The sequence below is a fragment of the Girardinichthys multiradiatus genome, chromosome 24 (assembly GCF_021462225.1).
Source record: "Girardinichthys multiradiatus isolate DD_20200921_A chromosome 24, DD_fGirMul_XY1, whole genome shotgun sequence".
Taxonomy (NCBI): Eukaryota; Metazoa; Chordata; class Actinopteri; order Cyprinodontiformes; family Goodeidae; genus Girardinichthys; species Girardinichthys multiradiatus.
The window spans coordinates 26,237,751-26,249,879 of record NC_061816.1 but is presented as its reverse complement, the minus strand read 5'-3'; the positions used below and the strand labels follow the sequence as shown (position 1 = coordinate 26,249,879).

The 12,129-nt window shown below is 40.9% G+C and overlaps 1 protein-coding gene across 1 annotated transcript in view; it reads right to left on the bottom strand.

The window, feature by feature from the left end:
- Positions 1-11,109, bottom strand: part of chrm4a (cholinergic receptor, muscarinic 4a) — a 62,158-nt gene extending 51,049 nt beyond the window's left edge. The window contains exon 1 of the mRNA XM_047355659.1: positions 10,830-11,109. Within this exon, the coding sequence (XP_047211615.1) occupies positions 10,830-10,884 (55 nt within the window). The 5' untranslated portion in view covers positions 10,885-11,109. The remainder of the gene's footprint in view (positions 1-10,829) is intronic.
- Positions 11,110-12,129: the final 1,020 nt, after the last annotated feature.

The following is a 12,129-nucleotide window of genomic DNA, read 5'->3' as shown; positions in this document are numbered from 1 at the left end:
GCATTTCCTTCTCCCCAGTCTTCCTCCAGACTCTGGCACATTGATTTCTGAATGACATGCAGAATTTGCTTTCATCTGAAAAAAGTACTTTGGACCACTGAGCAACAGTCCAGTGCTGCTTCTCTGTAGCCCAGGTCAGGCGCTTCTGCTGCTGTTTCTGGTTCAAAAGTGGCTTGACCTGGGGAATGCGGCACCTGTAGCCCATTTCCTGCACACGCCTGTGCACGGTGGCTCTGGATGTTTCTACTCCAGACTCAGTCCACTGCTTCCGCAGGTCCCCCAAGGTCTGGAATCGGCCCTTCTCCACAATCTTCCTCAGGGTCCGGTCACCTCTTCTCGTTGTGCAGCATTTTCTGCCACACTTTTTCCTTCCCACAGACTTCCCACTGAGGTGCCTTGATACAGCACTCTGGGAACAGCCTATTCGTTCAGAAATATCTTTCTGTGTCTTACCCTCTTGCTTGAGGGTGTCAATAGTGGCCTTCTGGACAGCAGTCAGGTCGGCAGTCTTACCCATGATTGGGGTTTTGAGTGATGAACCAGGCTGGGAGTTTTAAAGGCCTCAGGAATCTTTTGCAGGTGTTTAGAGTTAACTCGTTGATTCAGATGATTAGGTTCATAGCTCGTTTAGAGACCCTTTTAATGATATGCTAATTTTGTGAGATAGGAATTTTGGGTTTTCATGAGCTGTATGCCAAAATCATCCGTATTAAGACAATAAAAGATATGAAATATTTCAGTTAGTGTGCAATGAATCTAAAATATATGAATGTTAAATTTTCATCATGACATTATGGAAAATAATGAACTTTATCACAATATGCTAATATTTTGAGAAGGACCTGTATTCCCTTACACACACAGGTTCTTCTAAAGCAGTTAAAATCTCAGTATGTCATCAGAGTAAACATGACATTTTTCTGCCATAATGCACTCTAGTAGGCCACACTGAAGATATCATACAGTGTAGGCCTAAGAATTTAGGTAATTTTCAGACAGTAAAACACTAATGTGATCTGCACAGGTTGACTATACTAACAGGGCAGCAGAGTCGAATGCCAAAGAAAAGTGGCATCCTCCAGTAACCTTAGAACATCTAGACCCTGAGCAGCAAGACGTAGTGCGTCAAATGCTTTTTAAGGAATCTGATATCTTTGCTAGAGAGGAAGGACACATAGGTTGTATAGCAGACTTATTAGCAGACATTTAAAAACCAATGTAGTCGACAACCACCCAGTCCAGAGGTGTCATAACTCAATCCCTAAACCCATATTCAAAGAACTGCAAAACCTTTTGGACCGAGGATGGATCCTCAAATCAGTCTCCTTCTATTCCTCTCCAGTCATTAAGCTGAGACCCACCAAGTGTAAACTCTTCAAATGAGAGGTTTGTTATCTCAGTCTGAAGAAGGAGTTAAAATGGACCCACAAGATGTGAACGCTGTCTTAGCACTCAAAGACAAAGAGCCTCATACTGTTGGTAACGTCAAGTCACTGTTAGGCTTTCTAGGATACTATTGCCCCTTTATCCAACAATCAAAAACTACATGTCCACACAGGAGGGTGATAGCAACACTCATAGACATTCTGACAAATCCCTCTGTACTTGCTTACCCTAACTTTAGCTTTCATTCTCCATACTGACACATCTAATAAAGGGTCAAGTGCAGTGTGATATCAGTGACAGAACAAGCTTTGTGTTATTGATTATGGGTCTAGAACACTTCTACCAGCCAAGCGAAATTATCATATGCACTCAGGCAAACACAAGTTTTTGCCGTTAAAGTGGGCCATATATGACAAGTTTAGAGACTACTTGTATTATGCATCCACATTTACCATGTATACAGAAAACAAACCACTTACATATATCATTAGCACAGCCTGACTGAAAGCTTTGGGCATAGATGGGTGGCTAAATTATCAGATTTTGATATCAAATGCAGTCGAGGCAGAATGAATACTGATGTAGACACATTATCACATTACCCCTTAAACTGCAGGACTGTATGAGGGACCACATAGGCAGCTGAGATTGTATCAGCTGCTTGGCAAGGCAGCAAATCTCAGACCCAGACAAAATTTGCAGGCAGATCTGAAAAAGTGTGTGTTAGCAAGGAGGCCCACCAACATGATCCAGGTCCACCAGTTCTGTCAAAACAATTTGACCAAAATTCCAGGAAACTAATAGCAGAAGCTTTGTCATTGAACACTGTATGACTTGACCCACTGCATGACCTAAAACAGGAAAAGCATGGTCCATTTTAATATGAAAAAGTTAAAAAAGAATATTTGTCTTTATATTTTTTTTGATATAGGGTATGGTAACATCTTGTTTCCTAATATGTGTATGTGTGTGTATCAATGCAATTAAAAAAAACACTTCAGTTTGTTGTTATGAAATGCACAACTTGGGCAAATGAGCAAAGTGTTACTGCTGATTTCATCAGTACCATATGAGCTCAACCATTTATATGCATAGGCTCTCCTTTGGACACATAGCTTCAATGTTATTATGTCTCACAGCTGGCGAGTGCTCATGCATCTACAAGCACAAAGAATGAGAAGCCATGAGCAAGACTGAAAAATTCTTGGTTCAGTTACTCATTTAACAAATGCAGCATCATATCAGAATCAGAATCAGCTTTATTGCCAAGTTCGTACATAAAACAAACAAGGAATTTGACTCCGGTACACTTTGCTCTCTGGGTTTCTTTTTTGTTTTTTGTGTTGTAAGATATATTCTGCATATATCCTTATGCCCATAATTACATATATACAATATACACATATACAAAGGTGGATTTGCAACTTCAGTATGAGGTTGTTTGGTACTCTATAAAATGTTCAACAGAGAAACAGCCTGGGGGAACAAACTGTCTCTGTGGCGGCTGGTTTTAGTGAACAGTGCTCTGTAGCGCCACCTGAAGTTAAAGCTCTGAACAGTTTATGTGCAGGGTGTGTGGGGTCTGCAGAGATTTTAGCAGCTCTTCTTCCGACCCTTGACCTGTATAAGTCCTGGATGGAGGGAAGGTCAGCTCTGATTATTCTCTCTGCATTCCTGATTATTCGTTGCAGTCTGGACCTGTCCTGTTTTGTGGATGAGCCAAACCACTCTGAGATGGATGAAGACAGATTGAATGATGGCAGTGGAGAAGATGACCAGCAGCTCCTGTGGAAGGTTCAACTTCTTGAGTTGCCTCAGGAAGTACAGTCTCTGCTGGGCCTTCTTTCGAACAGTGTCTATGTGTGAAGACCATCTCAGGTCCTAAGAGATGGTGGTTCCTAAGAACCTGAAGTGGTCCACGGCCGATACAGTGTTGTTGAGGATGGTGAGGGGTGAGGGGGGTGGTGTTCTCCGAAAGTCCACCACCATTTCCACAGTCTTGAGTGGGTTGAGTTCAAGGTAGTTCTGACCGCACCAGTGTACCAGCCGATCCACCTGCTGTCTGTATGCAGACTCATCATCGTCCTGGATCAGTCCAATGACAGTGGTGTCGTCTGCAAACTTAAGGAGTTTCACGGAAGAGTCCGATGAGGTGCAGTCATTTGTGTACAGAGAGAAGAGGAGTGGGGATAGAACACACCCCTGGGGGGCACCAGTACTTATTGATCTGGATCGGGAGAAGATGCTCCCCAGTCTCACCTGCTGCTGTCGGTCCGTCAGGAAGCTGTTGATCCACTGACAGGTGGAGGCTGGGACGTTGAGCTGGGTGAGCTTCTGGTGGAGGAAGTCTGGTATGATAGTGTTGAAGGTGGAGCTGAAGTCTACAAACAGGATCCTGGCGTACATCCCTGGATGGTCGAGGTGTTGCAGGATGAAGTGTAGACCTAAGTTAACAGCATCATCTGCTGACCTGTTTGCTCGGTAAGCAAATTACAGGGGGTCCAGCAGGGGACCTGTGATGTCTTTCAGGTGCTTCAACACCAGCCGCTCAAAGGATTTCATGACCACAGACGTCAGGGCTACAGGCCTGTAGTCATTTAATCCTACGATGGTGGGTTTCTTGGGAACCGGGATGATGGTGGATCTTTTGAACCAGGAGGGGACCTCACATTTCTCCAGTGACTTGTTGAAGATCCTTGTGAAGATCGGAGCGAGTTGATTAGCACAGGCTTTCAGACATGATGGGGAGACGTTATCAGGTCCTCCAGCTTTCTTTGTTTTCATTCGCTGAAAGAGCCTATTTACATCTTCCTCAGAGATCTTTAGTGCAGGCAGAGGATCTGAAGGTAGGGGGTTGGTTGTTTTACGGGTCAAATTTGTTCCTGAATGGGATGTGGAGGAGATGGTTTGAGGTGTGAACGGCTTCTTGTCATGTCTGCAATAGAAGCCATTCAGACGGTTGGCCAGGAGACGACTCTGTTCAGGAAGGGTGGGGGGGCTCCTATAGGCAGTCAGGTTTCTCAGACCAGTCCATACAGCTGAAGCATTGCCAGTAGAAAAGCTGTTCTTCAGCTTCTAACTGTAACTTCTCTGCTCTGTAACATAAACAATTGATTCCAAATGCTATTTCCTCAAAATTGAATGTCATGATGATTGATCTCGTCCTAATTACACAACTCAATTTAACATATCTTGACTTAAGTTTCACAAACAAGAAATAATATTGTTCCATCCACGATATAAAACAGTCAAATCAAAGAAAATAACGAAACATTTAAATCCAGAGGTAGAATTTGGGATTGAGACACTAACTTGAAATAACACAGAAATAAAAGTGTTGACAAATTTGCGCAGAACATTTTTATTTTAGTTTTATTTTTTCGCATGCAAAACTATTTTAGTATTATACAAAGTACACAGAACTGTCTCAAAAGGTTGTTGAGCTAACAAAGCAGTGTGGAGGTGTGGAGGCAGCCTCACAGTATCATGATCATAGAATTGGAAGTCCTTGATCAAGATTATTGGTATGTGATATCAATAAGAGTGGCCCCAGAACTGATCTCAGTGGAACGTCTTTAAATATGCAAAGAAAGCTACAAGAAATGCCTTCAGCTTTCATTCGCTGCTGCTATAAAGATATTGTGATAGTAAGCTTCTGATAAGTTTTTGCTTCAACAAGATACAATCCAATGAGCCATCAATCTTGGAGAAGTCAAAAGAAAAGAGGAAATCTGCATGGGGCAAAATTTGTTTTACTGTACTGTAAGTGTTATATCATGTGGCAGAGGAAAACATTCCATGTTGTTTCAGACAAAGTCAACATAAAGCAAATGGACCCAGCTGAAACTATGAAAACATGTTAAATGCTCTATCAAAACAGCAATTAGCCAACAACATGGGTCAAATAATGTCTTGAGGAAACAATAATAATAATCACAGAAAGTCACCTAATAATATACTTAATAAAGGCAAAAGGAGAACTGAATACCGTGGTTATTAGTTCAAATAAGAGAATATCCACACACACAATTTCATTCGAAGTAAATGTATTGCCTGAATTACTCTGTAGCCTTAAAGAAAACTACTTTTCTGAGTACCTCATGACAAAAACACTTCTGTTTGCTGGGAAGCAGAAACACTGGCCGCCGGAGCAATAGAAACGGGTCATGTGGTCTGATGAGTGCAGAGTTACCCTGTTCCAGAGTGACGGGAGCATCAGAGAAAGAAGAGCGGCAGATGAAGCGATGCCCCCATCATGCCAAGAGCCTGCTCTATAAGCCTGTGGGGGCAGAGTTATGATTAACTCCCGCTGAGGAATCAGAACTGTTACAGCTAGGCAACAATGGGATGCTGAAAAGACAGCAGGATACGTGGCATCATCTAAACTCCGGAGGCAAAGAAGATTTTTTTATATCAACCTACAAAAATACAAATATCTGACTAATAGGAGCCCAAGGTTTCAATGCATGAGTTTGGCTTCTCAGGTTTCAGTGGCTTAAAAATATGACTACTTTTGGTTTTTAAATGAACAATATAACCCCTGGAAAACAGAAAAGATTGGAATGTGCTAAAACCAGAAACCAGATCATTTTTCTCTCAGAGTCTCATAATAAATCAAATTATAGTTTTCCAGTTTTAAATCAGTTAGGATTGCCGAAATTAGTTCAATTTGCTAAACGCCAGGAATAATGACAGAGAGAAATGTTCTATGCTTTCTTTCTCTTCATTATGTTACTTAAACCAAGATTAGTTTGCCTTTGAACATCTGGGGAAAACTTACATGATGATGTCATGGCATTGTAATATTCTGATTGATTAAAACATTTGAGCTAATTAGAGGCAGATCTGTGGACATAATTTAAAGCACCTGAACATAATAGATGGCATCATGAGGAAAGACGATTATCTGGAAATATTGAAGCAACATCTCAAGACAGGAAGTCAAACTTTGGGTGAAGCAGTGTCTTCTAAATGGACAATGTGTCTTTGCACACTAACAAATACATTTCTTGGTGGAGCTAAAGAAGTCTGTAAGCAAGGCAGCCTACAAATATGACCCAGTTCCACCAGCTCTGTCAGTAGGAATGGGCCAAAATTCCAGCAAACATGGAGGAACTTGCTGAAGGAAACCCTAAACATTTAACCTAAAATATACAGATTAAAATGTAATTCTACCAAACACTAAGGGAAGCGATGAAAACTTCCAAATGTGAAGAAGGTTTTTAGAAAATTCTCTAAAATATTATATTGTTGTTCTAGCATTTAGCAAACAGAAATTTTTTTAGTAATCCTACCTGACCTAAAAAAGGGGAAAGGTTTAGTTGAGTCAAGTTAAAAGGGTTGGTGTTTCTAGAAACGGCACCAGAGGACACATACAGGTCCTTCTCAAAATATTAGCATATTGTGATAAAGTTCATTATTTTCCATAATGTCATGATGAAAATTTAACATTCATATATTTTAGATTCATTGCACACTAACTGAAATATTTCAGGTCTTTTATTGTCTTAATACGGATGATTTTGGCATACAGCTCATGAAAACCCAAAATTCCTATCTCACAAAATTAGCATATCATTAAAAGGGTCTCTAAACGAGCTATGAACCTAATCATCTGAATCAACGAGTTAACTCTAAACACATGCAAAAGATTCCTGAGGCCTTTAAAACTCCCAGCCTGGTTCATCACTCAAAACCCCAATCATGGGTAAGACTGCCGACCTGACTGCTGTCCAGAAGGCCACTATTGACACCCTCAAGCAAGAGGGTAAGACACAGAAAGACATTTCTGAACGAATAGGCTGTTCCCAGAGTGCTGTATCAAGGCACCTCAGTGGGAAGTCTGTGGGAAGGAAAAAGTGTGGCAGAAAACGCTGAACAACGAGAAGAGGTGACCGGACCGTGAGGAAGATTGTGGAGAAGGGCCGATTCCAGAGCCACCGTGCACAGGCGTGTGCAGGAAATGGGCTACAGGTGCCGCATTCCCCAGGTCAAGCCACTTTTGAACCAGAAACAGCGGCAGAAGCGCCTGACCTGGGCTACAGAGAAGCAGCACTGGACTGTTGCTCAGTGGTCCAAAGTACTTTTTCGGATGAAAGCAAATTCTGCATGTCATTCAGAAATCAAGGTGCCAGAGTCTGGAGGAAGACTGGGGAGAAGGAAATGCCAAAATGCCAGAAGTCCAGTGTCAAGTACCCACAGTCAGTGATGGTCTGGGGTGCCGTGTCAGCTGCTGGTGTTGGTCCACTGTGTTTTATCAAGGACAGGGTCAATGCAGCTAGCTATCAGGAGATTTAGGAGCACTTCATGCTTCCATCTGCTGAAAAGCTTTATGGAGATGAAGATTTCATTTTTCAGCACGACCTGGCACCTGCTCACAGTGCCAAAACCACTGGTAAATGGTTTACTGACCATGGTATCACTGCTCAATTGGCCTGCCAACTCTCCTGACCTGAACCCCATAGAGAATCTGTGGGATATTGTGAAGAGAACGTTGAGAGACTCAAGACCCAACACTCTGGATGAGCTAAAGGCCGCTATCGAAGCATCCTGGGCCTCCATAAGACCTCAGCAGTGCCACAGGCTGATTGCCTCCATGCCACGCCGCATTGAAGCAGTCATTTCTGCAAAAGGATTCCCGACCAAGTATTGAGTGCATAACTGTACATGATTATTTGAAGGTTGACGTTTTTTGTATTAAAAACACTTTTCTTTTATTGGTCGGATGAAATATGCTAATTTTGTGAGATAGGAATTTTGGGTTTTCATGAGCTGTATGCCAAAATCATCCGTATTAAGACAATAAAAGACCTGAAATATTTCAGTTAGTGTGCAATGAATCTAAAATATATGAATGTTAAATTTTCATCATGACATTATGGAAAATAATGAACTTTATCACAATATGCTAATATTTTGAGAAGGACCTGTATGGTGGCTTCACCAGGTAAGCTGTGTTAAAGGCAGATAGCAGCGAAGACACTGAATGAGGGATCTACACAGACCGCGTGTTTTTCTAACAGCATAGAGATCTTGTAAAAGCTGCTTGTAACAATAAACCATACAGATAATGCCTGCTGGTATTCATTTTTTATTGTTCCTTTTAAAAAGTCATTCTAACCTGGGAACATCAGTGGAGACCAGCAGCACTTACAAAAGCAGTGAAGGATAACAGTTGTCAACTGGTATTCAGTTCTGTGTGTCAAAGCATCGGTCCCAAACAGCTAAACAATGAATACAACTTAGATAAACTGCACCCTAAAGACAACAATGAGAAAACTTCCAACAGTCAGTCTGTTTTACTGTACGGTTGAAACAGCATTAAGATTTAAAATGAGTACAGATAAGTGAACCGGCAGATGTTCAGAGCTCCTTAGCTGTCAATCATATCCTCCTTGGTTCTGCAGCTTCTCTCCATCTTGAACTGTGTTTAGTGTGTGTAATGTGCAAGGCCTGGTTTGGGAGGATGCAGGCCTCGGGGCCAGAAAGGTTAATAAAAGGGCTCGATCTTTGATTAACAGCAGTGATTTAAATCTAAACATCAATGAGCAAATTATTAAACAAGTTTTAGAGGTGAAACATCTTTTCATTTTCATTAACAAGCATGTCAAGATGTTAGATAAAGTTGCAAATGCAAATTTGCATACGTTTAGGAGGACATATAATCTGAAAATTAAGATCTTCAATAAGATGTGTATTAGACCACATCACCATCATGGTCTTCAAAATTTAAATATGACTGACAAATTGACAATTTCCTAACATTTCTGGACCTCAAACTTATTTTTAAATCAAAAACTCATTGACCTTTTGTGTCCTTTTAGACTATTGGTTCTGTAACTCAGTGTGGATTATAAGGAAACTCTGGGTTAGTATGTGGACTCATATTCAACTTAACTCTGACTGGTCTTATCTTACATTAAAACACATACAGTTCATTAAGAAAGATCAGACAAGTAGAATGAAAAATTGGACATATTAATTCATTAAAATAAATAAATAAATAGTTTAGGATCCTGAAATGTATTTTTTTATTCAGAGTACGTGTAAAAGCACAATGCATCGTGGAGCAAAGAGACTGTCACATACAACTCAACGACATAAATCCAAATCGACTTATCACCCACACAATCCAAGGAGCAGACTGCACAACAGGCGGATTAGAGACGGGTGACAAATGAACGAAGAAGGCAAAATGATCCGCTGGGCCATTTAAATATGCTTCAGCTCCGATTGTTAACACACTCCAGGAAGGATGGACCACTGTCCTTTCATTTATCTCCTCTTATGTAAATTCCTCTTCACATACAAGCATCATGTGTCACACGCCCCACGATTTCCAGTAAATCATGTCAACAGGCTAATGTAAGCAGATCTGATAACAGCTTATTGTGTTCATCCATTGAATTTAACATTCAGTGTGATTTTTATGAATTTCTAATAGTTAAATGATTGTGGATCCAATTCAATCATATTTTGAGCCTTGACTGTTCACACTGTGCCCTGTGCAATGAGGGGAAAAATGAGAAAAGAACAAATGTTTTTTTTTTTTAAAGACAAAAAAGAAAAAAACTGGCAAGAGCAGCAAATTATTTCATTAAATATCAATAAATGTGTCATGTTTTCTGCTTAGGTTCAACACTTTTGCTGTATTTATGTGCATCTGGTCCCACCTCAAGCCCTCCCATGCGGACACATACATTTTAGGTATGTTATGCAAAAAACAAAAAAACAAAAACTATTCCTCAGATTTTAATCTTTATAATTCATCTTTTATTAAAAAAAATCTAATAAAGACAGATTATAGTCTCTATTTACTAAAATTTAAAACATTTTCCCATTAAATTTGTAAGACGAACTGAAGACATCATTTTGGCAGAATTCTCCACCTTTTAAAATCCAGACCCAAATTTCCAGAATTCTCGGTTCTTTATACCCATTTTAAAATATAAAACGAAGAAAGTCCAAGTGAATTTATAGCGGATATTTTCAGTGGTCAGGCTTTAAATATCCACTGTGGAAATAAATGGACCCGGCAAAAAAAATACAAATTTCGGAAAGAAAGAAAGAAAGAAGAAGAAGAAGAAGAAGTGCACATATGTGATAAAGTGTGCGAACATACATCTTTATCTATAATCTTTTTTCCATACTTATCCAGACTTAACTATACTTTCCCAGACTGCGGAGGAACTCTGCGTTCTAGGTGGGTTTTTGCTCATCTTGTCTGACTGATAACTTTCTACCGATTTATTCCTTTGTTAGATTTTTTCCCGTTGCGGGTAATGAGGGAAGTCATTCCAGCGCAATGGGGACCATCGGGAGCGCACCTGACTGATTTTCATACTTCAGCTCTTAAACCCGGAGGTCAAAATAAAAACAAATCCGCAGCTTAATTCCACCAACTCACATTTCTTGTTAAAGCAAATAACCTGGTTTTTACTCACCGTTGAAGTTCCAGGGAGGCTGAAAGCCCCCAATTATACTGCTCTCATTACTCATGTTTCATGGCAAAGAGCGAAGCCCACGTTTTCCCAGCGACTAAGGCTCCTGCTGCCTCGATCCTCCGCAGATCCAGTTGGAATCTGAACAGATTATTTTAATGCTTTGGACTTTTTTTCCCTGCTTCCTGGAGCTTGATTCTGTATCAGTCCGAGTCTTTGTTGACATCTAATGAGATCGCAGTGATTTGAGCTCTGTGAGGAATCAGCCTTGTGCCACCCAGGCGCACCGCACCGCACCGCACCGCACCGCGCTCTGTTCTCTGGGAAGGAGCAGCAGAGAGAGATAGAGAAAGACTTATGATGTCATTTTCTTCAGCCAATCCTTCATGACTCACACTTTGGATATTAGAACAGTCATTTATACAGATGCTTTCCTAAATCTTCCCGATATTTATGCACAAACTCCAGGGAATCCTTTATTCATTCGCCCATTCAGTCCCAAGCAGAGAGTTAAAGATTGCTTTACACGCTTCAAGTCCCAACATTTAGAACAAACTGCAACTAGGAAGCAGTTTTCTACCAAATCGCAGGAGATTGAAAAAAGCGGAGCCTGCATGCAGTTTTCATACTGCTCACCCCCTTCGGGCTCATATTCAATCTCCTTTCAAGCCAATGAATACAAAACCCTGAGGTTGAGGGATGAAAGTTTGATATATGCTTTTTTTCTACTTGATCAGGCATCAGAGGCGGTTTGGGGGAGTTTAAAACACTGGCAGACTATCCCAGCATATGCAATACATCATTTAATGGAGTTTGATCACACCAAATGAGACTTCTTTTGTAAAGCATATACATGTAAAAACACATACATACATACATACATACATACATACATACATACATACATACATACATACATACATACATACATATAAACTCGGATATTCTAGAGGCCAGGGAGCTAGAGGATCCTTCACAGTGACTGCACTCTTCTGGACGGAGAGCTCCAATGTTTCTCCAGCTATCTGATGGAGACACTTCTCCAGTGTGGGAGTTACTGCCCTGAGTGCTCCGGGCACTAATGTTGCCTTTACCTGCCAGGCTCTCTCTAGCTCTCCTCTGAGCCCTTGAAATGGTTGAAACTTTATGTTTCCATCATTTGGGATGGCCACATCGATCACAGTGCCTGTCCTCTGCTTCTTATCAATGATCGCAATGTCTGGTTGGTTGGCCATTACCTTTTTGTTGGTTTGTGTCTGGTTGTGTCTGTCAGAGCCTTGGTGCTCATGATAGGTGCTAACCC